Raw genomic sequence first — 27,115 nt, forward strand, 5'->3', positions numbered from 1 at the left:
GTGTAGGCTGTCAATGTAAATAAGAATGTGTTCTTAACTGACTTGCTTAATTAAATGAAAAAAGTTTCAGCTCATGAAACATGGGACCAGCACTTTAAAAAATAGTTTTTTGTTCAGAATATATGTATGCAATTACTTTTTTCATCTAAGACATAGTTGTGCAAATTAGTCATGACAGTCAACAAAAAAACTGTCCTGGTTTCCTTTATGATGTAAACCTACTCTGATCTCATTGCAATGGCTTATGAACAACAGAGAAACCAAGTTTAGCGAAATACTTGAGGTCAGAAGAGCCTATGACGAGAGCCATGTGCTTTCATGCATGATACTTGTGGGCTGCTAAAGTTCGGAGCTGCCACAGCAACACCACTGCTTCACCAATCAGGGAGCAGGAAATCACCCCCATTTGTTGCCTTCAAGACCCTCTGTGTTTCTGATTCCAAGGCAGAATTTGGCAGCTGATGTTGCTAGGTGACCAGTGAGGGAATATAGAGCCATTTAGCCTCAGACAAATAACTCAGACAGCTTTTGTTTTTAAACTAATTTAATGGTTTATCTTTCAATTTCCTATTGACAATTATGTACAGACTCCGAGTACTGAGTGAAAGTAGGCCTACTGTCCCTCTAAAATTCTAAAACAAAAGTAAATTACAATTTTAAAAACTGATAATTCCTTAGTAACCTACAGTACAGCAAATGTATGCTCAATTTTTTTCCATAGCACATTCCTTCAATGTTATTGTTCATATACATTACTGAATACAGGTACTACACAGGTAAAACTGCCTTGAAATTGTAATGAAAACAAGCTACTGCTCAAAAATAACTGGCATAACCAAGTATGGTTTGAAACAATATTGTATAGTATTGCTACCACTAAAAAAGGCACTGCAGTTCCAATGAAAACAAACAAATGTCACTTGAAACAGTTGCCCATGTAATCTCCATTGTATTTAGGCACAAAATGGTTGCCGTGTATCTCTCTGGACCTGAACCTTCTGCACTCAACTATACAGGCAGTTACTTCAAAAAAGGGACAAGTAAACAGCAATACACACACCTTAACATTACCAACGCACACACACTCACAGACAGAAAACACTGGTCAGAGAAATGTATCTCGAAATGTCCTCTTCTTTGTCCCGTCACAGTGCCTTGTCAACATCAGCTGGTGTCCTGTTCTGAGGCGGTTGACCCGAGTTTACACTGGTTCATTTCAAGTCATTAAAGTCACAGTTAACTCCAATTATAAAAGTTGAAATCACTCGGAGGTAGCTCTCGTGTAATTCATGGCCATTTCCATTCCCAGTATTGCTTTCTGAACAGCAAAAACAAGTCTGTTTTCATCAGTCAAGTGATTTCTCCCACATGTAATCAAACAATCACATAATGGCACCAGAGAAAGTATACGACCTCCGAAGTTAAATGAGATAATTTCTGCTCCTCCTTCTGACTGTGTACTCTGCTCTGTCCTAACCCCAGACTTTTCACATGGACATGCCACCGCTCAGAGCAGACAACACAGGGAGAGGCCACACAGGCCCAGTCTATTGAAAGAGTGATTACAGCACACATGAAACGGGGGGTCAAACACCAACCACTCTCAGGGAAAAGCTCACAGATCGATGACCCATTCCATCACCTTCCAGTCTGCCAACCCAAACGAGGTACAGTACAGTACACTGGAGGTGTGCTTTGATCTTCACTTGGACAGCATTCAAGGCCCTTTTCCAAGTCAATGTAAGGAACGTCCATTGTTCAATAGACTCTCACATTGTCTGTAGGGTCAATAGTACACTACATAGGGAGGAGGACTGTGGAGGGGGGGGGGGGCAAGAAACAAGTGAGTCATCCCCCGTCTGTCCCTCGGTGCGTCAGACCCTGTTGACAGGTGTGGTGATGGTGAGGGGTACGGTGGAGCTTGTCTCATAGTCAAAGTCGATTATTGTGTGGTTGGTAGTGCCCAGGCTGCTGAGGGAGTTGCCTGTGCCCATCTGTCTGTCCCTAAGACTCTGCAGGTAGCTCTGAGAGAAGGAATAAAGGAGAGAGGGGAAGAAGAGGAGAGAGGGAATATAATCAGAATCAACCTTGGAATCTGTTCTACATGTTGGAATTCAAATAGAATAGAGTGTGTGTCAGTGGAGGCTGGTGGGAGGAGCTATAGGAGGACGGGCTCATTGTAATGTCCGGAATGGAATTCATGGAACTGTAGCAAACACGTAAAAAACAACATTTTTGACTCCGTTGCATTTATTCCATTCCAGCCATTACAATGAGCCCATCCTCCTATAGCTCCTCCCACCAGCCTTCTCTGTTGTGAGAGAGAGAGAGAGACCGGTGCCAGCAGGTCCCCGGCATAGCGTTTGACGGGGGTGGGCTTGCGACGGTATGTGCCCTCCTGCCCACTGTTCTGCTGGCGCTTCTTGACATCTTTCTGTCTGATCTGCATCAACTGGGCCCGCTTCTGCCTCCTGCTGATGATGACTGAGATGAGAGAGATATGAGCGAGAGGAAAGAGGTGTGTACTCAGTGAGTCATTTCTTAGTAATTCTACAGAGCACATGAGAACTTTAGGGGACAATTTGACATTCTTAAATCACCTGAAATGTAATATAAACAGCTGACTTGGAGACAATCTGTCTTGTTTCAATACCATAACAATGTTCTCCAATACCATAAAACCATTGTAGCAGTGCAGAGAACATAATATAACCCATAGTCCATATTGAGATATACAGATGCATCATACTCTACAAACAGCTTCCTCTACCTCCCATGCTTACCACAGAGATCATATACATTACGTCTATATGGAATTCTATGATGCTTACCCTCAGTATGTGAGAACCCCACGGCTGTCAGCTTCCACTGCACCAGCACCCCCATGAAGCTGAGTGCCGGCCAGATACCCATGATCACCCAGCTGTACCAGCAGAGCGACGGCGCCGGTGACAGCCTCAAGTACTGATACGCGTGTCTGGCCAGCGCCAGCATCTCCACAAAGTAGTCAACGCACACCATCATGATGGCCGCCCCGAACACAGACGTAGACAACACGGTGAAGAGCTTCTGCCACTGTAGGGTGAGCACAGCAAACAGCATGCCAGTGCCCAGCAGCACCCCTAAGGGCACCCAGACGGTGGTGGGTGTGTAGAACTGGTGGGTGACCAGCAGGGTGGCGAGGGCAAGTAGCAGGCCCAGTAACAGACCCGTCATGAAGAGACCCACGGAGCGCACCAGCATGGTGACCAGGCCACACAGCAGGCCGATGCCCAGGCCGATACCTGCCGAGGCCTCCACACTCAGCTGGGTGTCTAGCACCCGCTCCTTGTGGCACAACAGGAAGATTATGACAGAGCCGAACATCAGGCCCGACAGGAACATGACCGCCTTGAAGCAGCGATATCCTGGGAGAGAAGAGAGGTGAAGATGGAAATGTGATGGAGAGAGGAGTAGAGAGAGGGAATGGAGAGGGGTAGAGAGGGAGAGAGGAGAGGGGTCGAGAGGGAGAGAGGGGGAATGGTGAGGGAGAGAGGAGAGGGGTAGAGAGGGAGAGAGGAGAGGGGTAGAGAGGGAGAGAGGAGAGGGGTAGAGAGGGAGAGAGGAGAGGGGTAGAGAGGGAGAGAGGAGAGGGGTAGAGAGGGAGAGAGGAGAGGGGTAGAGAGGGAGAGAGGAGAGAGGGAGAGAGGAGAGGAGTAGAGAGAGGGAATGGTGAGGGAGAGAGGAGTAGAGAGAGGGAATGGTGAGGGAGAGAGGAGTAGAGAGAGAGGGAATGGTGAGGGAGAGAGGGGAGGGGTAGAGAGAGGGGAGGGGTAGAGAGAGGAGAGGGGTAGAGAGGGAGAGAGGAGAGGAGTAGAGAGGGAGAGAGGAGAGGGGTAGAGAGGGAGAGAGGAGAGGAGTAGAGAGAGGGAATGGTGAGGGAGAGAGGAGAGGGGTAGAGAGGGAGAGAGGAGAGGGGTAGAGAGAGGGAATGGTGAGGGAGAGGGGTAGAGAGAGGGAATGGTGAGGGAGAGGGGTAGAAAGGGAGAGAGGAGAGGGGTAGAGAGGAGTAGAAAGGGAGAGAGGAGAGGGGTAGAGAGGAGTAGAGAGAGGGGTAGAGAGGGAGAGAGGAGAGGGAGAGAGGAGAGGAGTAGAGAGAGGGAATGGTGAGGGAGAGGGGTAGAGAGGGAGAGAGGAGAGGGGTAGAGAGGGAGAGAGGAGTAGAGAGAGGGAATGATGAGGGAGAGAGGAGAGGAGTAGAGAGAGGGAATGGTGAGGGAGAGGGAGAGAGGAGAGGAGTAGAGAGAGTGAATGGTGACGGAGAGAGGAGAGGGAGGAGAGGAGTAGAGAGAGGGAATGGTGACAGAGAGAGGGGTAGAGAGGGAGAGAGGAGAGAAGTAGAGAGAGGGAATGGTGACGGAGAGAGGAGAGGGGGAGAGAGGAGAGGAGTAGAGAGAGGGAATGGTGATGGAGAGGGAGGAGAGGAGTAGAGAGAGGGAATGGTGACAGAGAGAGGAGGGGGAGAGAGGAGAGGAGTAGAGAGAGGGAATGGTGACGGAGAGAAGAGAGGGGTAGAGAGGGAATGGTGACGGAGAGAGGAGAGGGAGGAGAGGAGTACAGAGAGGGAATGGTGACAGAGAGAGGAGAGGGGTAGAGAGGGAGAGAGGAGAGAAGTAGAGAGGGAATGGTGACAGAGAGGAGAGGGGAGAGGAGTAGAGAGAGGGAATGGTGATGGAGAGAGGAGAGGGGTAGAGAGGGAGAGGAGTAGAGAGAGGGAATGGTGATGGAGAGAGGAGAGGGTGGAGAGGAGTAGAGAGGGAATGGTGACAGAGAGAGGAGGGGTAGAGAGGGAGAGAGGAGAGGAGTAGAGCGAGGGAATGGTGACGGAGAGAGGAGGGTTAGAGAGGGAGAGAGGAGAGGAGTAGAGAGAGGGAAATGGTGACGGAGAGAAGAGAGGGGTGGAGAGGGAATGGTGAGGGAGAGGGAATGGTGAGGGAGAGAGGAGATGGGTAGAGAGGGAATGGTGACGGAGAGAGGAGAGGGGTAGAGGAGAGGAGTAGAGAGAGGGAATGGTGACGGAGAGAGGAGGGGTAGAGAGGGAGAGAGGAGAGGAGTAGAGAGGGAATGGTGACGGAGAGAGGAGAGGGGTAGAGGAGAGGAGTAGAGAGAGGGAATGGTGACGGAGAGAGGAGGGGTAGAGAGGGAGAGAGGAGAGGAGTAGAGAGAGGGAATGGTGACGGAGAGAAGAGAGGGGTGGAGAGGGAATGGTGAGGGAGAGGGAATGGTGAGGGAGAGAGGAGATGGGTAGAGAGGGAATGGTGACGGAGAGAGGAGAGGGGTAGAGGAGAGGAGTAGAGAGAGGGAATGGTGACGGAGAGAAGAGAGGGGTGGAGAGGGAGAGGGAATGGTGAGGGAGAGAGGAGAGGGGTAGAGAGAGAGGGGGTGAAAAGAAAACAATACTTATTTAAAGTTGTACTTCACTTCAATGAGGGGAGATTCAATAGCCTGAGGAATCTAACAGTAAAAAAATATGCAGGTGATAAGTTAGAGCTTAAAGAGAAAGTTAAATTGCAGAGGCTAGGGCATCAGCAACTCTATAAATATTACACAATATCGACTGTAAGCAATGTAATGCCGTATAAATTACCCTACAGTTAAAACTAAAAAGAGAGGCAGTGTGGAGGAGAAAGAAGCAGTTGTGGTTATTAAGTTGGATTTGGTGAGAAAAATCTGAAAATATAAAGTGTGTTTTTACTCTATTTGTTATCATCTAAGGTCATGCACCACAGCCTAATATGATGATTACTGTTCTGCTGTAGATTGCAGGAAACGTCAGTTACAGGTGTTAAATAATCAGCAGCAGCACCTTGTTAAAATATCCTGGGGAGAACCCTGCTGTATAACACATTAGTAGACATATGATACGTCTGAATACACATTCCTTATCCCCTGCTCTATTACATTGTTTGCGTCCCAAATGGCACCCTATTCCCCACATATGGCTCTGTTCCAAAAGTTATGCACCATGGGCGTTGGTCAAAAGTAGTGCACTATATAAGGATTGGGGTTCCATTTGGGACGCAACCCTTGTTATTGAAGATTTTGTTTACTCGTTGACATGACGTGGTTGGGTTACGACTTGTGGTCTTGACCCCGTGGTGACCTTACCAATGAAGCAGTAGATGATGCCGAACAGGCAGCACATGGAGCAGATGACGGCAGGGATGACTTCATACTTCCTCTCGATCTCCAGGCTGCAGGCGTTCACCTCGGCCAGGCCCTCCCCTTCAGCCCCGTCAGGGTCTGTCATGCTGGGGCTCCCTCCGACCGACCAGACCACTGGGGAGACAAGGAAGTGGTGGTGGTTGAAGGTTGGGACTGAAGGATAAGGAGTGGTGCTGTTATCGGAAGTTCATCAGAACAGCTTGAGTGCCTGTAACATGAAAGATACATATCTGAGTAGGTCATAGATCATCACAGGCCATCACAATGCGTTAACTCACAATGCAATAAAGTGGTTTACAGTATTTATTCATCTCTGTTAAGACTTTAGGGCACAGTACTGGCAAAGAGGACTGAGAACGTTAAAATCTAGGGCTAGGTTAACAAACACTGTCTTACCCACAAAATAGAGAACACAAAGTGGTGAGTTGCGAGACTCCATTGATGCTAAATGTCACAAGTTTAACATGGTGTATGTAGGACACTCTAGAACCCCCCTCCTCCTCACCCCTCCACCCCTGATTCAGACCTCTGACCCCTCACCCCCGCCAGTGTTCCCCGAGGCTTCAGGAGAAGTGTGAAATCTGCCGTCCATCTGTGACTTCTCCCTGGTGACTCTGCATATAGGCCTGCCAGACACTCCATATGCTGCTAGCCTAGCCCCCCATGATAACCCACAGTCCTGTATACCACACATACACCCCGTTGCCATGACTACAGTATCATGGGAGTACATAAACATGGACAACCACATACTACAGAGACATCTGTAGTACAATAATGGAAAAAAACTGTACCAAAAAGGCCTATAGACACCAGTACCAAGTACCGGAACGTCTTATATAATATTGAATTATTGCAGTGTCTGTCTACTCTACTGTATTTTTGTAATTATGACCATTCTAATCAACATAGCAGCAGATGTCCAGTGTCCACTCAAATCCACTGAAACAACATCATTTTCAGTGTGCATATTCAACACTGATTTCATATCAGCAGCAAACACCCACTCAAGTTCTGGGGTCCACGTTTTTTTTAAAATGTTTTTTTTACAACTCTCCTAAATTGAACTTGAGGTGTCTATGTCAGGCATTTAAAATAGGCTATGTAGTAAAAATATCTGGGTGAAAGTAAATTACTATACTAAAAGTAGGGCTACTACGGACATCGAGTGGTGCTAGTGAACAGTTAATCAGGCAGCCCCAACTCCCCTCCCAGTTTGCCTGTTGGGGAGGATGTGTAGGGCTCATTGCTCAGGGTGGGCTGCTCTCTCTGGGGCTGCTGGCCAGCCTTCTTTATGATCTCACACCAGTTCTGATCCGATTACAGCAAACTCACGTTTCCAGGCTCAGGAGAAAAACAGTAACAGAGCTGTGTGCCTGCTCTCCTGATCTGCTCTTTCACTTCTCAGTCCCCCTCTCCCTCCATTCTCCCAAACTTTTGCTTTTAAACCCCCTCCCCTCTCCGTCTGAGATACATTATGACCTGGCCATGACTTGACATGGAAAGAATGAGGGCCCGTTGGATGGTAGCTCTCTGCTTCCCTCTCTTTTTCCAGAGCTAGAGGAAGAGTTCTCGCTTCATTCACTCAGTCCTTCACATGTCTGCCTCTCTGTCTCAGCCAGATAGAACAGAGGGGACTGTCTCACTTGTTTTCAAAAGGCCAAGGACAACTCAAGACAAATGATCTAGCCATCTGAGCGCTCCACAGACGCACTGATCTGCTGTGTCTGTGGCACGACTTTCCAAGTAGGTCTGAGAGGATGAAGCCAGGACAATGAATGCTTTAGAATGAGACTGAAATCTGATATACAGAAGTCATACAGTATTTAGGCTAATAATGTGCCGTGCAGTAACACCCTTATTGAAAGCATGAGAGCATTTCACCTTGAGGTTATAGTATGGACTTCTCTTTCATCATATTCAGTTATGATGACATGGATGGATTTGTGGCATTACCTCCAACCTGCCCAAGTCAAAGTTAACACACTAACAGGAACTTTTATTGAAGTTCATTCCAAAAAAACATCCTCTGATTGTGCAAGACAGAGCTTTTGCAAACTATCAAATATATCTGTTTACAGTCAAAATTCTACTCAAACTTCAGCTGGACCAAAAACAGGAATAGGAGAAAGTTTGAAGAGCAAGGGAAAGCTAAGATAGCGGCTCACCTCTGAAGACATTCAAAAGTGACTGCAAGGGTGTTGCGGGTAATCCATCAAGTTCATCCGACCGCACACACACACACACCAACTCTCTCCCACGTCCATGTGTCTGTCCCCACATTGTCCCTGTGAGAGTCACAATGGTGGCCAGTGTGTGTGTGAGGCCTGGAGTCCATGCCGCTCAGGGAGAATGGTGCCATTATGGGGCGGCACAAAGGCTATAAGGCCCTAGCATTGACCTCTACTGGCACACACAGCAAATCATGCTGGGAGATAGGGCATATCACATAGAGATGGAGGGACCCAGGGAAAGGAGGCTGTGTCTGAGTGTGTATGTGTGTGAGCCATGGCATTGAGCGTGTGGCTGGATGAAGGATCCCACTGGGCACACACTGGTTGAATCAATGTTGTTTCCACTTAATTTCAATTAAATTAAGTTGAACCAACGTCGAATAGACGTTGAATTCACGTCTGTGCCCAGTGGGATAAAGGGGTCTAGAAGATGGGGGTCTAGCTGGTAGCTGTCCAGAAGGCTGATATTGTCACCCATTCTCACCAGATAAGGAGGAAGTGACGTGGCTCCATGTTTTGTCTCGGAGCTCAAGGCACAGAAGTAGAAGTTGAGAAATACTCTCTTTCGATACATTTTGATGAAGTACATCTTGAATGACATTCCAATATGACATTTCTGTGTGTGTTGTCATGACAACAGGTAAAATAAGGTTGCTGCTAGTGCTGTATATGTACTTCCGGGTTGGAGCGAGCGGTCGCATTCGCACTTCGGTCCGCAGGTAGTATTACTTTTCATTACTTTTCATTACATTTCATTATAGTACAACGGTTTGATTTGTCTAATCTTAGCAATTTCTTCTTAGCTAGCTACATAGCCGTCTTTGTATCAAAGACAATTGCGTAATTATCGTATTTCGTCGTCCTAACGTAGTCTACTGCCCAGCAGCTAGCCACATAGCTAACGTCCACCGTATAGCAGCACTGTAGAAACTATTACACTCAACTGAACGACTTGATTAGTGTAGTGTTAGCTAGCTACATAGTTGTCTTTGCTGTCTTCGTATCCAAGATAATTGTGTAGTTTAGAGTGTGTAGTCTTAGAGTGATTATCTTAATTTACCGAGGCTAGCTAGCCAGCTATTTGTCGTCCTTAACGTAGGAGACACTGCTAGCTAGCTAACAGCTAACAGCTAACAGCTAGCCAACGTCTACCGAATATAACTTCTGCACTCAACAACCCGGTCGCATTCCGCTTCGCTCCACAGGTAGTATCACATTTTCATTTCATTTCATTACAGCACAACGGTTTGATTTGCTTGATCGTAGCTAGCTACATAGCTAGCTACATAGCCGTCTTTGTATCAAAGATAATTGTGTAGTCTAGAGCGATTTTCTAGGTTAGCTAGCCAGCTATTGTCGTTCTTTTAACGCAACGTAACGTAATCAACACTGCTAGCTAGCCAGCTAGCCCCCGAATAGCTGCACTGTAGAAACTATTACACTCAACGGAACGACTTGATTAGTGTAGTGTCAACAACGCAGCCACTGCCAGCTAGCCTACTTCAGCAGTACTGTATCATTTTAGTCAATAAGATTCTTGCTAGGTAAGCTTAACTTTCTGAACATTCGAGACGTGTAGTCCACTTGTCATTCCAATCTCCTTGCATTAGCGTAGCCTCTTCTGTAGCCTGTCAACTATGTGTCTGTCTATCCCTGTTCTCTCCTCTCTGCACAGACCATACAAACGCTCCACACCGCGTGGCCGCGGCCACCCTAATCTGGTTGTCCCAGCGCGCACGACCCACGTGGAGTTCCAGGTCTCCGGTAGCCTCTGGAACTGCCGATCTGCGGCCAACAAGGCAGAGTTCATCTCAGCCTATGCCTCCCTCCAGTCCCTCGACTTCTTGGCACTGACGGAAACATGGATCACCACAGATAACACTGCTACTCCTACTGCTCTCTCCTCGTCCGCCCACGTGTTCTCGCACACCCAGAGAGCTTCTGGTCAGCGGGGTGGTGGCACCGGGATCCTCATCTCTCCCAAGTGGTCATTCTCTCTTTCTCCCCTTACCCATCTGTCTATCGCCTCCTTTGAATTCCATGCTGTCACAGTTACCAGCCCTTTCAAGCTTAACATCCTTATCATTTATCGCCCTCCAGGTTCCCTCGGAGAGTTCATCAATGAGCTTGATGCCTTGATAAGCTCCTTTCCTGAGGACGGCTCACCTCTCACAGTTCTGGGCGACTTTAACCTCCCCACGTCTACCTTTGACTCATTCCTCTCTGCCTCCTTCTTTCCACTCCTCTCCTCTTTTGACCTCACCCTCTCACCTTCCCCCTACTCACAAGGCAGGCAATACGCTCGACCTCATCTTTACTAGATGCTGTTCTTCCACTAACCTCATTGCAACTCCCCTCCAAGTCTCCGACCACTACCTTGTATCCTTTTCCCTCTCGCTCTCATCCAACACTTCCCACACTGCCCCTACTCGGATGGTATCGCGCCGTCCCAACCTTCGCTCTCTCTCCCCCGCTACTCTCTCCTCTTCCATCCTATCATCTCTTCCCTCTGCTCAAACCTTCTCCAACCTATCTCCTGATTCTGCCTCCTCAACCCTCCTCTCCTCCCTTTCTGCATCCTTTGACTCTCTATGTCCCCTATCCTCCAGGCCGGCTCGGTCCTCCCCTCCCGCTCCGTGGCTCGACGACTCATTGCGAGCTCACAGAACAGGGCTCCGGGCAGCCGAGCGGAAATGGAGGAAAACTCGCCTCCCTGCGGACCTGGCATCCTTTCACTCCCTCCTCTCTACATTTTCCTCCTCTGTCTCTGCTGCTAAAGCCACTTTCTACCACTCTAAATTCCAAGCATCTGCCTCTAACCCTAGGAAGCTCTTTGCCACCTTCTCCTCCCTCCTGAATCCTACTCCCTCTCTGCAGATGACTTCGTCAACCATTTTGAAAAGAAGGTCGACAACATCCGATCCTCGTTTGCTAAGTCAAACGACACCGCTGGTTCTGCTCACACTGCCCTACCCTGTGCTCTGACCTCTTTCTCCCCTCTCTCTCCAGATGAAATCTCGCGTCTTGTGACGGCTGGCCGCCCAACAACCTGCCCGCTTGACCCTATCCCCTCCTCTCTTCTCCAGACCATTTCCGGAGACCTTCTCCCTTACCTCACCTCGCTCATCCCTGACCGCTGGCTACATCCCTTCCGTCTTCAAGAGAGCGAGAGTTGCACCCCTTCTGAAAAAACCTACACTCGATCCCTCCGATGTCAACAACTAAAAAACCAGTATCCCTTCTTTCTTTTCTCTCCAAAACTCTTGAGCGTGCCGTCCTTGGCCAGCTCTACCGCTATCTCTCTCAGAATGACCTTCTTGATCCAAATCAGTCAGGTTTCAAGACTAGTCATTCAACTGAGACTGCTCTTCTCTGCATCACGGAGGCGCTCCGCACTGCTAAAGCTAACTCTCTCTCCTCTGCTCTCATCCTTCTAGACCTATCGGCTGCCTTCGATACTGTGAACCATCAGATCCTCCTCTCCACCCTCTCCGAGTTGGGCATCTCCGGCGCGGCCCACGCTTGGATTGCGTCCTACCTGACAGGTCGCTCCTACCAGGTGGCGTGGCGAGAATCTGTCTCCTCACCACGCGCTCTCACCACTGGTGAGGCCCTCTCCTATTCTCGCTATACACCAAGTCACTTGGCTGTCATAACCTCACATGGTCTCTCCTATCATTGCTATGCAGACGACACACAATTAATCTTCTCCTTTCCCCCTTCTGATGACCAGGTGGCGAATCGCATCTCTGCATGTCTGGCAGACATATCAGTGTGGATGACGGATCACCACCTCAAGCTGAACCTCGGCAAGACGGAGCTCCTCTTCCTCCCGGGGAAGGACTGCCCGTTCCATGATCTCGCCATCACGGTTGACAACTCCATTGTGTCCTCCTCCCAGAGCGCTAAGAACCTTGGCGTGATCCTGGACAACACCCTGTCGTTCTCAACTAACATCAAGGCGGTGGCCCGTTCCTGTAGGTTCATGCTCTACAACATCCGCAGAGTACGACCCTGCCTCACACAGGAAGCGGCGCAGGTCCTAATCCAGGCACTTGTCATCTCCCGTCTGGATTACTGCAACTCGCTGTTGGCTGGGCTCCCTGCCTGTGCCATTAAACCCCTACAACTCATCCAGAACGCCGCAGCCCGTCTGGTGTTCAACCTTCCCAAGTTCTCTCACGTCACCCCGCTCCTCCGCTCTCTCCACTGGCTTCCAGTTGAAGCTCGCATCCGCTACAAGACCATGGTGCTTGCCTACGGAGCTGTGAGGGGAACGGCACCTCAGTACCTCCAGGCTCTGATCAGGCCCTACACCCAAACAAGGGCACTGCGTTCATCCACCTCTGGCCTGCTCGCCTCCCTACCACTGAGGAAGTACAGTTCCCGCTCAGCCCAGTCAAAACTGTTCGCTGCTCTGGCCCCCCAATGGTGGAACAAACTCCCTCACGACGCCAGGACAGCGGAGTCACTCACCACCTTCCGGAGACACCTGAAACCCCACCTCTTTAAGGAATACCTAGGATAGGATAAGTAATCCTTCTCACCCCCTAAAAGATTTAGATGCACTATTGTAAAGTGGCTGTTCCACTGGATGTCATAAGGTGAATGCACCAATTTGTAAGTCGCTCTGGATAAGAGCGTCTGCTAAATTACTTAAATGTAAATGTAATATAGTCACACAGACTGAGTATGTTGGTATGAAATGACCTTGGAACAAATTGCTTTAGAATGTTGCCTAACACACTTGCTTGACAAACACCATGGATGGATGGAGGGAAGGGTGGGGTGGGGCGGGGTGGGGGGCTCAAGCCTCAACAGCTGAGAGACAGGCAGAGCCATGCCCAGGTTCCCCACATAGCTAGTTTGGGTGGGTTTCATTAACCACTGATGGAGTTGTGGGGGTGTGAGAGAGGTCAGGGATTCCAAGGGTGCTCTGGCTTTAAGGCAGAGGGCAGCTGAGAACTAAACGTTACAGCCCAGCTGTATGGTGGCACAGCTTGGCACAGGGGGGTATGCGAGACTCTACCATTTGCCATGGTCTCCCACTGACTGGGCATGATGCCTGTTGTTCTACAGCTCCACCCCCCACCCTTATAGCTACAGCTATAAACCTAATTCTCCATGATTCCAAATGCCAAACACCCTGCCCAATGTGTCCTGCCCATTGGGCATGGTGGAGACTGGAGAATAGTATGGACATGATAGGACCAACCTACTCCATGGTGTCCACTTTGTGCCAACTGTGGTTGCCTATTAACCATAAGAGAATCACTCTCTCTCATTGGCAGGAAGCTGTGGCCAAGAGGAGGAAGTAGAGATCAGTGGTGGTGCTGGAGGTGACTTTTCCCTCAGGGCAGGAAGCTGTGGCCAAGAGGAGGAAGTGGAGATCAGTGGCGGTGCTGGAGGTGACTTTTCCCTCAGGGCAGGAAGCTGTGGCCAAGAGGAGGAAGTGGAGATCAGTGGCGGTGCTGGAGGTGACTTTTCCCTCAGGGCAGGAAGCTGTGGCCAAGAGGAGGAAGTGGAGATCAGTGGCGGTGCTGGAGGTGACTTTTCCCTCAGGGCAGGAAGCTGTGGCCAAGAGGAGGAAGTGGAGATCAGTGGCGGTGCTGGAGGTGACTTTTCCCTCAGGGCAGGAAGCTGTGGCCAAGAGGAGGAAGTGGAGATCAGTGGCGGTGCTGGAGGTGACTTTTCCCTCAGGGCAGGAAGCTGTGGCCAAGAGGAGGAAGTGGAGATCAGTGGCGGTGCTGGAGGTGACTTTTCCCTCAGGGCAGGAAGCTGTGGCCAAGAGGAGGAAGTGGAGATCAGTGGTGGTGCTGGAGGTGACTTTTCCCTCAGGGCAGGAAGCAGAGCAGGAAAGTTAGAGTTGGATTTGGAGGCTGGAGCGTCAACACCAACACTCTTATTTTCTGGTTTAATCCAACATAACAGACTCAAAAAAAACTTGGTGATATAGGTTTGAATGCCATGGCTATTAGAACAAACATGGTGATGACAATGGGTTATGCTACAACTGTGGGTTATGATCTCTAAACAAGTCAAATAAAACACTCCACTCTCAGTCCACATGTTCAAAATGATCTCAGAACTGGATTGTGTTTATATGGGCCTTTCATCATGGATTCAGATGCACTCACTCATGCTCTAATATGTGAGACACTATGATATCAACATTCACAGCTGAGAGAGAATGCTCTCTGGCTGGCAACTTCAACACAACTTGTGTACAGATAAAGCCATTTTTTATGTGGTCAAATAGATGAAACAGGATTTGCCAATCCTCCTGAACTTGAATAACCCCTCTCACTGACCTGTCCAATCCATTACCAACCAAACCTGGTCCTTAAATATTTGTAATTAAATCAAATAGACATCAAATACATGTTGATATATGGTGCAATGAGACATCTTCCATTTTGTTTCTTATGAAGTCAAATTGCTGCGCATAATACACCACGTCGTTACTGAATACACCACGTCGTTACTGAATACACCACGTCGTTACTGAATACACCACGTCGTTACTGAATACACCTTGTTAGTTATTGAGGAATGCTAATCAGATTAAAGGTAGTCCTGAAGAGTGTTATGTAAATTGATGTTTGGAGCAGAGAGGAAAATACTGAAAAACCTGCTGCATTTGGGAGCTCATTTGACTGGGAAACGAAGGGACAAGACTCGTTTGTCATCTCAGCTCATCTCAAAAACAGGGAGCAAATGAGATGCACTCCACATGATATGTGACAGTAGACCACTTTCAAACACTGAGAGACAGCCACAGACACCCTCCCTTTTATCTCTTAAAAGGCAAAGAATTGACACTATGTTCTATTGAGGAGGAACATAAATACCATGGTTACAAGTCCTTAAGTGCATTTCAACAAATGTATTATCATGATTAGACCACTATGGTAAAATCACAGATCTATGATAACCTTTACTCATCCATGCTGACTAACGAAGGAAATTATGATTCTGAAGATGAAACGTCATAAAGACATCCTTAAATAATTTTATCATTTTTATTTAACTAGGCAAGTCAGTTAAGAACACATTCTTATTTACAATGACGGCCTACACCGGCCAAATTCGGACGACGCTGGGCAAATTGTGCGTCACCCTATTGGACTACCAATCACGGCCGGTTGTGATACAGCATGGAATTGAACCAGGGTGTCTGTAGTGACACCTCTAGCACGGAGATGCAGTGCCTTAGACCGCTGTGCCACTCGGGAGCCCTTAAACCTCATCTACACTCCTTCCACATCCTCACATCGACATTTTTATTAAGTTGGTGATAAAGTCACAGCTCACCACCATTCTTTCTTTCTGCCTGTCTCTATCATTTCTCCTCTGAATCTCTGATCAGTGCCTCTCAAACAACACTTTGTTCCTCAAGAGTGAATGAGGCGGAGGGGGGGGACCTGCAATGAATTTGGCACTGCCGCACCGTCTCCTACTCCCCTCCCTCCATGCCTCCAGTCTTTCTTTAGCCAGGCTTGGACCGAGAGCAGAGAGCTAGCTCTCAGTCCAAGTTCTGGACCAGGCTCTGAACCCTACAGTGCTCTTTAAAGAGAGAGAGCGAGGGAGGGAGAGAATGAGAGAGAATGCAGTCTGTAACCCCTTCAGAGAGCAGTAATTACAGAGTGAGAATATATAGAAAGTGATTTTTAGGGGCAGTAAGTTTACAACAAAGCCTAACACTGACATGAACTCTAAGACCAAAAACACTGACCTTTCTAACATGTGCAGACGTGCCAAAATAACAAACCTCTAATGTCATCATAAAAGATAATACATGTTAATGGTAATCAAACACCCCAAACCATCTACCTCCCAATCACCATGGAGGAAAAGTTATGGTCACGTTTCTCCTTTCAACTCCAATGTAGTCTATAGGCCTACATTTCTTCACTTACAGACACGCAAACAACTGTCTCTGATGGCAAGCACACATCTTTTATATTATGACTGAATGAGTATCCAGAAAACCAACTGTTTAACACATGGTTTAACATACTGTATATCTTTTTAAATATTGTAATAGTTTTATCAGTCTCAGAAAGAGATCCTATTCTCCCTCAAGCCCTTCCACTCCATGCCTGCCTTTGTGAAAGGCCCAAACAATGGAGGCCTTTCAACTCTGATTGTAAAGAGTTCCTTACAAAAAAAAGGAGAAAAACCAGTAAGTAGAAGAACAGAGAAACAATGAGGCCTTTTCGAGAGGCAGTCACGTGTATGATACACATGTAGACACACACCCCTATTTCCATGCACACTCACACAACAGACCCACAAACGTCACGCACACACACTCATGCAAATATAACAACTCCAATCCACACATTATAATCATCCCCACCATGCACATTGACAGGTCTGTGTTTGTACAAATGGGGATGCCTTTTTCTAGAGACTGACAATGTCAATGTAGTTCAGAGAACCAGAAATGCCACCGACCTCCTTAATAATTGAATTAAGTTGTTAAATAGCCTACAACAAAATAAATGTTTTGAGCAGAAAGGGAAATACTGAAAAACCTGCTGCATTTGGGAGTAAATGTAGTCTGTGGTGGAAAAAGTAGCCAATTATATTACTTGAGGAAAAGTAAAAGGTACCTTAAAAGAAAATTACTTAAGTAAAAGTGAGTCACATAGTAAAATACTACTTGAGTAAAAATTCAAGTATTTGGTTTTAAATATACTCAAGTATTAAAAGTATAAATCATTTCAAATTCCTTATAATAAGCAAACCAGATGGCACAATGTGTTCATTTTTTAATTACGTATAGCCATGGACACACTCCAACACTCAGACATAGTTTACAAATGAAGCGTTTGTGTTTAGTGAATCTGCCAGATCAGAGGCAGTAGAGATGACCGGGGATGTTCTCTTGATAAGTGTGTGAATTGGACCATTTTCTTGTCATGCTAAGCATTCGAAATCTAACTAGTACTTTTTGGTTTCAGGGAAAATGCATGGAGTAAAAAGTACATTATTTTCTTTAGGAATGTAGTGAAGAAAAAGTTGTCAAATATAAAAAGTAAAGTACAGATACCCCAAAAAACAACTTATGTAGTACTTTGAAGTCATTTTACTTAAGTACTTTACACCACTGAATGTAGTGTACTTATCATTACACAGAGTAAAAGAGTGATGGGGGTCTTTATGAGAGCAAACATTGAATGCAATAATTATGTCTACACGTCACACGGTTTAGAACTAGTAGACTATAAGAAACAAATTGGACATAGTGTCATTGCAAAGCCAGACTAGGCTATACAGGGAGTGGAGTGTGATGGAGTCACTATGAACACAAAAACAAAGGAGTGGATGCCTAGCCTCACCTACAGTGCCTTCAGAAAGTATTCACACCCCTTGTTTTCTTCCACATTTTGTTGTGTTACAGCCTGAATTTCAAATAGATTAAATTCAAAATTTGTGCCACTGATCTACACACAATAAATACCCCACAATGACAGAATAGTATTTTATTCAAAATATTTACAAATTAATAAAAAATTAAACGCTGAAATGTCTTGACTTTGAATGATTACCCCATCTCTGTACCCCACACATACAATTATGTTGCAGGGGGGGGTTAGGAAACCACTCAGGGATTTCACCATGAGCCCAATGGTGATTATAAAACAGTTAGAGTTTAATGGCCATGGTTGAAGAAAATTGAGGATGGATTAACAACATTGTAGTTACTCCACAATACTAACCTAAATTACAGAGTGAAAAGGAAGCCTGTACAGAATAAAAATATTCCAAAACATGCACCCTATCTATAACAACGCACTAAAGTAAAACTACAAAAACTGTGGGAAAGAAAATTTACTTTATTTCCTGTATATAAAGCATTATATTTGGGGAAAATCCAACACAGTTCCACTCTTCATATTTTCAAGCATGGTGGCTGCATCATCTTGGGACTAGGGAGTTTTTTGATAAAAAGAAACAATAGATCTAAGCACGGACAAAATCCTAGAGGAAAACCTGGTTCAGTCTTCTTTCCATCAGACACTGGGAGAGGAATTCACCTTTCAGCAGGACAATAACCTAAAACACAAGGCCAAATATACACTGGAGTTGCTTACCAAGAAGACAGTGAATATTCCTGAGTGGCCAAGTTACAGTTTTGACTTGAAAATCTATGGCAAGACTTGAAAATGGCTGTTTAACAGTGATCAACAACCAACTTGACAGAGCTTGAAGCGTTTCTGCCACTTCATGGTCAGCTCTGTCATTTACAGCAGCGCAGAGCAGTTCTTCCATTCCACCCAACATCTGTCTGGTGCCAGGGTATAATTGTACCTCCTTATGGTCTCTCCCATCCTAAAATACCTCCTTCGTGTACACTTATAGGGTTCTCTGGCAGCCCCTAAACCAGGGGAAAACTACATCACCAAATACTTTTTAGTCTCTCTATGAATGGATGTTTGTGGATCTCCAAGACCCCAAAAAACCCTACTATTCCTTTTGGATGCTCAGTTCGGTCAATGAGACAGCAGAACTATTCCACACCCAAATACTTTGACTGCCCTTACTAGACTAATGCTACAGGAGAAGACTTTCTCCATCTCCCGGCCTAACCCACAACAAGCATCTCCTCTTGTCAACAAGGTTCAACATAGACTACTTCCAGGCTCTTTTAACTGAGGGGGCTCATTTGTGGGAGATCCTAGTGTGTTCAGTGTATAGATAGACTCTGCCAGTGCAGGACCAACACAGCACAGTAGTATGCCTAAATCAGTCCTTAGCTTGTAGAGCAATGCCTGACAACCATGGGATATGATGGAAATCAGGATAGTAACTCATTCAATCCATTTTGAATTCAGGCTGTAACACAACAAAATGTGGAATAAGTCAAGGGGTATGATTACTTTCTGAAGGCACTGTATGTAAACAAAGCAAGCCTTGTTCTTCTGAGCTCATGTCCTATGAACTAGCTACTTGAAGGTCTGTGACACAAAGAAACTAGACAGTGAGATGGATTGAGTAGACCATGTTGGGATTATTGAGACAGTTCAGAATGTAACTTGGTATTATAATCAATTAAATGCATCTGGTAATAAACACTCCATGACAAATATTGTTATCGTGATAGACTTCCCTTTTCTGTATAGACAAGGAAGTCTGCTCTGTGCATTCAGTTTTACTGGAAGGAATTTAACATTGCAGACATAGATACAGCAATAACATTATAGGGGTCAAAAAAAACTGGGATATCCAGACCCAGAACAGGTCTATGAAGAGAGGTCCCTGGAAAGGATAATAAACAAAAAGTTAGAGCATCTATCAATCACAGGACGTCTCCTGAAATAGCCTAATGCAGAGAACACATGAGAAAGGCTTGTCAGATCATGCAAAGTTAAACTTCAACAAACTTCCCGTACTAAATTATCTCAACTTTCAGCTCGGCAAAAAAGGGCCCAGATTTCAAACTGCATTACAGATCAACAGGACAGGGAGCATGCCTCAGGGGCTGCACTCTCCACCCTCCTCATTGATGGTATATACAGCTGCCCAAGCTTTGCAACAGCAGTCTTATTTACACACGACCCATCGTTGCCCCCTCGCTCATCCTACAGATGAAGAGACGCTAAGCTAAAGTTGAGGCCTTTCAACTCTGACAGGTCATGTTTTTGGCTGGACCATACGAGCCTTGTCAGGGTTGACCTCTGCTACCACAGCTGAGGGTCTCTTTTTTTTAATGTTACCTTTATTTAACCAGGTAGGCCAGTTGAGAACAAGTTCTCATTTACAACTGTGACCTGGCCAAGATAAAGCAAAGCAGTGCAACACAAACAACACAAAGTTACACATGGGATAAACAAAGGTACAGTCAATAACATAATAAAGAAAATCTATATAAGGTGTGTACAAATGGATTAAGGAGGTAAGGCAATAAATAGGCCATTGTAGCGAAGTAATTACAATTTAGCAAATTAACACTGGAGTGATGGATGTGCAGATGATGATGTGCAAGTAGAAATATTGGTGTGCAAAAAAAGAAAAAGTCAATCAAAACAATATGGGGATGAGGTAGGTAGATTGGATGGGCTATTTACAGATGGACTGTGTACAGCTGCAGCGATCGATAAGCTGCTCAGATAGCTGACGCTTAAAGTTAGTGAGGGAGAGAAGTCTCCAACTTCAGCGATTTTTGCAATTTGTTCCAGTCATTGGCTGCAGAGAACTGGAAGGAAAGGTGGCCAAAGTAGGTGTTAGAGTTTAGTCTAACCAGACACCTAGGTATTTGTAGTTGTCCACATATTCTAAGTCAAAACCGTCCAGAGTATTGATGCTAGTCGGGCGGGCGGGTGCGGGCAGTGATCGGTTGAAAAGCATACATTTAGTTTTATTAGCATTTAAGAGTAGTTGGAGGCCACGGAAGGAGAGTTGTATGGCATTGAAGCTCGTTTGGAGGTTTGTTAACACAGTGTCCAAAGAAGGGCCAGTTGTATACAGAATGGTGTCATCTGTGTAGAAGTGGATCAGGGAATCACCAGCAGCAAGAGCGACATTGTTGACGTATACAGAGAAAAGAGTCGGCCCGAGAATTTAACCCTGTGGCACCACCATATAGACTGCCAGAAGTCCGGACAACAGGCCCTCCGATTTGACACACTGAACTCTATCTGGAAAGTAGTTGGTGAATCAGGCGAGGCAGTCATTTGAGAAACCAAGGCTGTTGAGTCTGCCGATAAGAATACGGTGATTGACAGAGTCGAAAGCCTTGGCCAGGTCGATGAAGACAGCTGCACAGTACTGTCTTTTATCAATGGCGGTTATGATATCGTTTAGTAGCTTGAGCGTGGCTGAGGTGCACCCGTGACCAGCTCGGAAACCCGGAGTGTACAGTGGAGAAGGTATGGTGGGATTCTAAATGGTCAGTGATCTATTTGTTAACTTTGCTTTCGAAGACTTTAGAAAGGCAGGGCAGGATGAATATAGGTCTGTAACAGTTTGGGTCTAGAGTGTCATCCCCTTTGAAGAAGGGGGGCATTCCAATCTGTAGAGATCTCGGACGATACGAAAGAGAGGTTGAACAGACTGGTAATAGGGGTTGCAACAATGGCGGCGGATAATTTTAGAAAGAGAGGGTCCAGATTGTCTAGCCCAGCTGATTTGTACGGGTCCAGGTTTTGCAGCTCTTTCAGAACATCTGCTACCTAGTTTGGGTGAAGGAGAAGCTGGGAGGCTTGGGCGAGTAGCTGCGAGGGTCGCGGAGCTGTTGGCCGGGGTTGGGGTAGCCAGGAGAAAAGCATGGCCAGCCGTAGAGAAATGCTTATTGTAATTCTCGATTATTGTGGATTTATCGGTGGTGACAGTGTTACCTTGCCTCAGAGCTGTGGGCAGCTGGGAGGAGGTACTTTTATTATCCATGGACTTTACAGTGTCCCAAAACTTTTTGGAGTTAGAGCTACAGGATGCAAATTTCTGTTTGAAAAAGCGAGCCTTTGCTTTCCTAACTGACAGCGTGTATTGGTTCCTGACTTCCCTGAAAAGTTGCATTTCGCGGGGACTATTCAATGCTAGTTCGGTCCGCCACAGGATGTTTTGTGCTGGTCGAGGGCAGTCAGGTCTGGAGTGAACAAAGGGCTGTATCTGTTCTTAGTTCTACATCTTTTGAAAGGGGCATGCTTATTATTTATTATTATTATTTAAGATGGTGAGGAGATTACTTTTAAAGAACGACTGTCATCATGGGTCAGGGCTACATTAAGGTCAGACTAGGATGTCTCACCTCTCCTTTCCACCCTGACCCTATTTCAACCCTGGTCCTTAGCAGGGTTGACAGTTAACACCATTCAGGTTGAAAATCTCATCAACCAGTTTGTCTTTGAGTCACCCTGAGTTGACAATGCCAGTGTGAAAATGGCTATTGGTGAACACCCTGTGATGGAGTTCCAATTTAACTGTCAGATCTACAGGTGGTGAGTGAAAGTAGACAACGAAAGGAAAGTAGTTCAGAATGATTAGTTTTCTAACCAGACAGAACTAGGCAGTTACAATACACCTGGAGACTGAGGATTATACGTGCCACCGAGGCTTCCTCCTAAGGTCAAGACCAAGGCTCCTGATTGGAGGGACGATGAGTGCTTCAGTACTAATTGAAAAACAGAATAACACAGTACACTACAGAACCTCAAGGACTAGGAGTTAAGTAACACACCCCAGCATTGACCGCCTGCTCTTTCCCCCTCATATGCCTCTCTCTCTCTCCGGAGCAGGGAAGGGCTCCATCACTGCATTTTCCCAGAGTGGTTTAGGCAAAGCCATCTGGCCCTAGCTAGCCGACTGGCTTTGGGGGGGCTTGCTAGGAGGTTGTAGGAGGGGGAAGAGCATTGAGGGGGTGTAACTAGAGATGACTCCTTTGCCACAGAGGGACACAAGCTATCATTTCCCCCCCCAAAAAAAGAAAACAAGGCACACCCCCACCAGTAAACACACTGGGCCACAAGGCCAAGGTTCTTTCATGTCCTGTCTGAGACTATGGTGGAGGAAATATGGACGAAAACAAATTGAAAAAAAGGATTATGTGAAAATAACTAAACGTATACAATTGGTGTTGTTTGTATGTAATTGTATAACTGTCAAGGACAAAACACATAACAATCAATGCTTATCTGGTCAATAGGATCAAGGAGTGTACATGTCTGACTATGATAACAATCGTTAAAAGATAACAATCAATCCATTTCAGGCTTTTCTCCATAAAATGGCTAATTGCCCAAGGTGTTTACATTGTTATCTTCTGTATAATAACCCAATACGTTCTACTGAAATGATCTTAAAACAGAGCCCACACATTAATTGACTGGAGAGTGACATCAAAATGATATGATAAATGACTGAATGAATAAAACTAAAAAAAAGTTTAGCCTATACTTACTCTATGGAATTCATTATTAAAATCGTGTTTAACTTCAAAACGGTGTACTAGTCACTAACACCACGTTTATGAGCATCCCACCCGCATACTTTTTCAAACAGCAGCTCTTCTACAGGAATGAACGTTACATTGATTGATCAATTTCACGGGGTGATTCAGTTTCATTGTATCTTTCTCTTGTTTGAAGGAGCCTAAAGATCATAAATAGTATTGTCTGCGGTGCGAATATAATCCATCATTGCCAATGATATATGACTGTAGTTTACATCCTGTAAAGGTTCATAATTTATTTACACACTGTACAGAAGAACACTTACCGACTTCGTTCGGCTACGTGGATCTGTTTTCCGTGAAAACTGTCAGGCATGAACACAAGGGAAAACAGAAAATCGAAGCAGCAGTGGAAAAACCGGTTCCAATGCACATATGCTATAGTCACAGTGAGAAAAACTAAAGTTTTCCTTTCAATGTTTTAAGGACAAGAATAGGTTATTCAAAATGAATCAGCCCCGCGTTCTTGTCATCTTCAAAAACGGTGTCTAAAATTATAAATCGTTATTTGCAGTCTCAACGGAGGAATTTAAGTGAGTTATTTCGGTTGATAACATGTATTTATAAGTTCCACGGCATTGTATTAAAAATCAGGTTGTCAGTTGGCTAGTTAGTCACGTCTGACAGAAGCTAGTTACAGTGAGCCAAATTGTTTTTCCTCCAACCCTTTTCTTTTACACACCTCCTCTTTCTGGCGTAGACTGTTGTTGATACCCAAGGGATTTTCTCTCGAGTTCTAAACTCATTTTAAAAAAAAAGAGTTGGCCTTATTTCTCTCTGTGAGAGTCCAACCGTTCTCTCTCCTCCTCCCTCCCCCTTTCTCTCCTCCCCCTCCCTCCCTCCCCCTCTCTCTCCTCCCCTCCCTCCCCCTCTCTCTCTCTCTCCTCCCTTCCTCCCTCTCTCTCCCCCGCCTGCTCCCTCCCTCCAGGCCTCTCCCCTGCCCGCTCCCTCCCTCCAGGCCTCTCCCCTGCCCGCTCCCTCCCTCCAGGCCTCTCCCCTGCCCGCTCCCTCTCTCCCTCCCTCCCTGTCTCCCTCCCTCCCTCTCCAACTTTCAGCCAACAGCTGAAAACGCTTGACATCATAGCCAACAGACCATCTGTTATTGCTGCCTGGTTGAATTCAAATTTGGGACTGGAAGGGCAAGGTAGGGGAACGAGGCTTGGATGGGACTGAGTTGGTCTTCTATAATAATAATATGTTAAGTGTAATTACATAGTTAGGTCTACTGCACTGTGTGTGTGTGTATGAAATGTTACATTTTGTATGGTATATATTAATTTGGGATGTCCAGCACCCATTCCATATGATATGCTACGGAATTCGTATTAAATGTTACACATTTTCTAAACGTACTTTACACATTTGAAAAACATACAATATGTTAAGAATTTGCTAAATGTATGATATGTTACAAATTCTAGCTAGATGGCTTAGGGCAGCTAGCTCGCTAACTTTAGCAAAGCTGGTGGTTAGGGTTAAGTCTAGGAGATAGCGTGTTGGCTAACCCTTCCCTTAACCTAAGTAGTTTCAAAGTAGCTAAAAAGTAGTTGAAAAGTTGTAAATCAGCAATAATAATGAAGTTGTCTGTGATGAGAGTCAAACACCCACCCATCCACCCAACTTTTGTTTTTGCCTTACGTTACCATCTGTCTTATGTAACATATCATACTAAATGGAGTGTCACAGATTTACACACAGAATAATATGAAATGCTCCACGACCAAGTTCCAAGCCTGAAAAGACACTAGGAACAGGCAGGGGACCTGGTGCACCCGAATGGTGTCACACAATTAGCCATCAGGTGCACCTGATGACACTTAGCTGAAAGAGAAGAATACTCTGTACAGTCCTGGAGTTCCTGTGGATTTGTAACTATCTGCCATGACAGACAGGCAACATGGCCAGACGTAGTCTATAGTGGGTTGATGGTGTCGGGAACAGTTGGTTAGTGTTACGAATCCCTTTTGGCCCGACGGTCTAGGGGGGATGGTAATGAGACCCGTAACATAACTCATGCAAATTATTGTGACAAAGTAAAAGTGTGAACGAAATAACCACGACAACAGAAATCTACCGTCAAACTCTAGGTTTATTTATAAACACACGGTAATGGGGGGGGAGCAGGAAAAGGGGCTGAGCTGGACCCAAGGAAAGAAACAATAAGTATACAAAAACACACCCCTAAGCTAGACTAGCCTACTTTAACAACAGCTAACTAACTAACCAAAAATACAGTGGGTGGTCCACCCAGTTCTAACTAGTGTATTTAACAAAGTTCACCTACGGGTAGTGTATGCCCATGGGTGACTTGTCTTGGTTTCCCCCTTTTCCCAACAGCAACAAACAAATACCATAACCAAAAATAATACTCACAGGTGATGACAAAGTGCTATGAAGTGCTTTAAACAAAAGAGAGGTTAAGACACAAAGCGAGAGTGAAACACAGAGACCTACAGACATGGCATTACAGATAGATTGAGCTGAGCTGAGCTCTAGAACAAACAAATGATGGGGTTTTTAAACCATGGGGAAGGAACTGTGATAGGTTAGGAAATAAGAGGAGGTGTGTCTTCTGATTGATGATTGATTGTTGACTGATTGGGGAGTGATGGTTTTCACCTGTGAGGGGAGAAGGAGAGAAAAGAAACACACACACAGGATACACACACACAGGATAACTGTATCCGTAACAGTTAGTGTTCTGTAGACGATACATATGGCACACAAGAGGAAGGGGGATTTGATGTGTTCATGTTTACAAGGCAATCTGTTTGACTGGAGGTGCAAAGGCTTTGAACTGCCTATAAAACTACAGTTTTTCTGTACTGCAGCACAGGGAGGTGGGAGGTTCAGTCAGTCAAATCTGGTTTCAGAGCTGGCCATGGGTGCAACTCAGCCACGCTCAAGGTCCTAAACGATATCTTAACCGCCATCGATAAGAAACAATACTGTGCAGACGTATTCATTGACCTGGCCAAGGCTTTCGACTCTGTCAATCACCACATCCTCATCGGCAGACTCGATAGCCTTGGTTTCTCAAATGATTGCCTCGCCTGGTTCACCAACTACTTCTCTGATAGAGTTCAGTGTGTCAAATCAGAGGGCCTGTTGTCCGGGCCTCTGGCAGTCTCTATGGGGGTGCCACAGGGTTCAATTCTTGGACCGACTCTCTTCTCTGTATACATCAATGATGTCGCTCTTGCTGCTGGTGAGTCTGTGTTAACAAACCTCCAGACAAGCTTCAATGCCATACAACTCTCCTTCCGTGGCCTCCAATTGCTCTTAAATACAAGTAAAACTAAATGCATGCTCTTCAACCGATCGCTGCCTGCATCTACCCGCCTGTCCAACATCACTACTCTGAACGGTTCTGACTTAGAATATGTGGACAACTACAAATACCTAGGTGTCTGGTTAGACTGTAAACTCTCCTTCCAGAATCACATCAAAACATCTCCAATCCAAAGTTAAATCTAGAATTGGCTTCCTATTTCGCAACAAAGCATCCTTCACTCATGCTGCCAAACATACCCTTGTAAAACTGACCATCCTACCGATCCTCGACTTTGGCGATGTCATTTACAAAATAGCCTCCAATACCCTACTCAATAAATTGGATGCAGTCTATCACAGTGCCATCCGTTTTGTCACCAAAGCCCCATATACTACCCACCACTGCGACCTTTACGCTCTCGTTGGCTGGCCCTCGCTTCATACTCGT

General features: G+C 45.9%; 1 protein-coding gene across 6 annotated transcripts; it reads right to left on the reverse strand.

Moving 5' to 3' along the window:
* Positions 1–526: 526 nt before the first annotated feature.
* Positions 527–25,866, reverse strand: LOC118400372 (transmembrane protein 198-like). Of its 6 annotated transcripts, XM_035797176.1 has the most exons (6): positions 24,077–24,095; positions 23,661–23,699; positions 6,148–6,412; positions 2,832–3,407; positions 2,336–2,484; positions 527–2,024 (listed from the first exon to the last, which is right to left on the reverse strand). In XM_035797176.1, the coding sequence occupies exons 3-6, from the start codon at positions 6,287–6,289 to the stop codon at positions 1,875–1,877; spliced, it is 1,017 nt and encodes a 338-aa protein (XP_035653069.1). In that variant the 5' UTR covers positions 6,290–6,412; positions 23,661–23,699; positions 24,077–24,095; the 3' UTR covers positions 527–1,874. The 6 variants fall into 6 exon arrangements, with proteins under 6 accessions (XP_035653069.1, XP_052329622.1, XP_035653066.1 ...); XM_052473662.1 differs by lacking the exons at positions 23,661–23,699; positions 24,077–24,095 and adding an exon at positions 25,768–25,866; XM_035797173.2 differs by lacking the exon at positions 23,661–23,699 and having other exon boundaries at positions 6,148–6,318; positions 24,077–24,212.
* Between the last annotated feature and the right edge of the window lie 1,249 nt (positions 25,867–27,115).

This window comes from Oncorhynchus keta, chromosome 21, assembly GCF_023373465.1.
Source record: "Oncorhynchus keta strain PuntledgeMale-10-30-2019 chromosome 21, Oket_V2, whole genome shotgun sequence".
In the NCBI taxonomy this organism is placed as follows: Eukaryota; Metazoa; Chordata; class Actinopteri; order Salmoniformes; family Salmonidae; genus Oncorhynchus; species Oncorhynchus keta.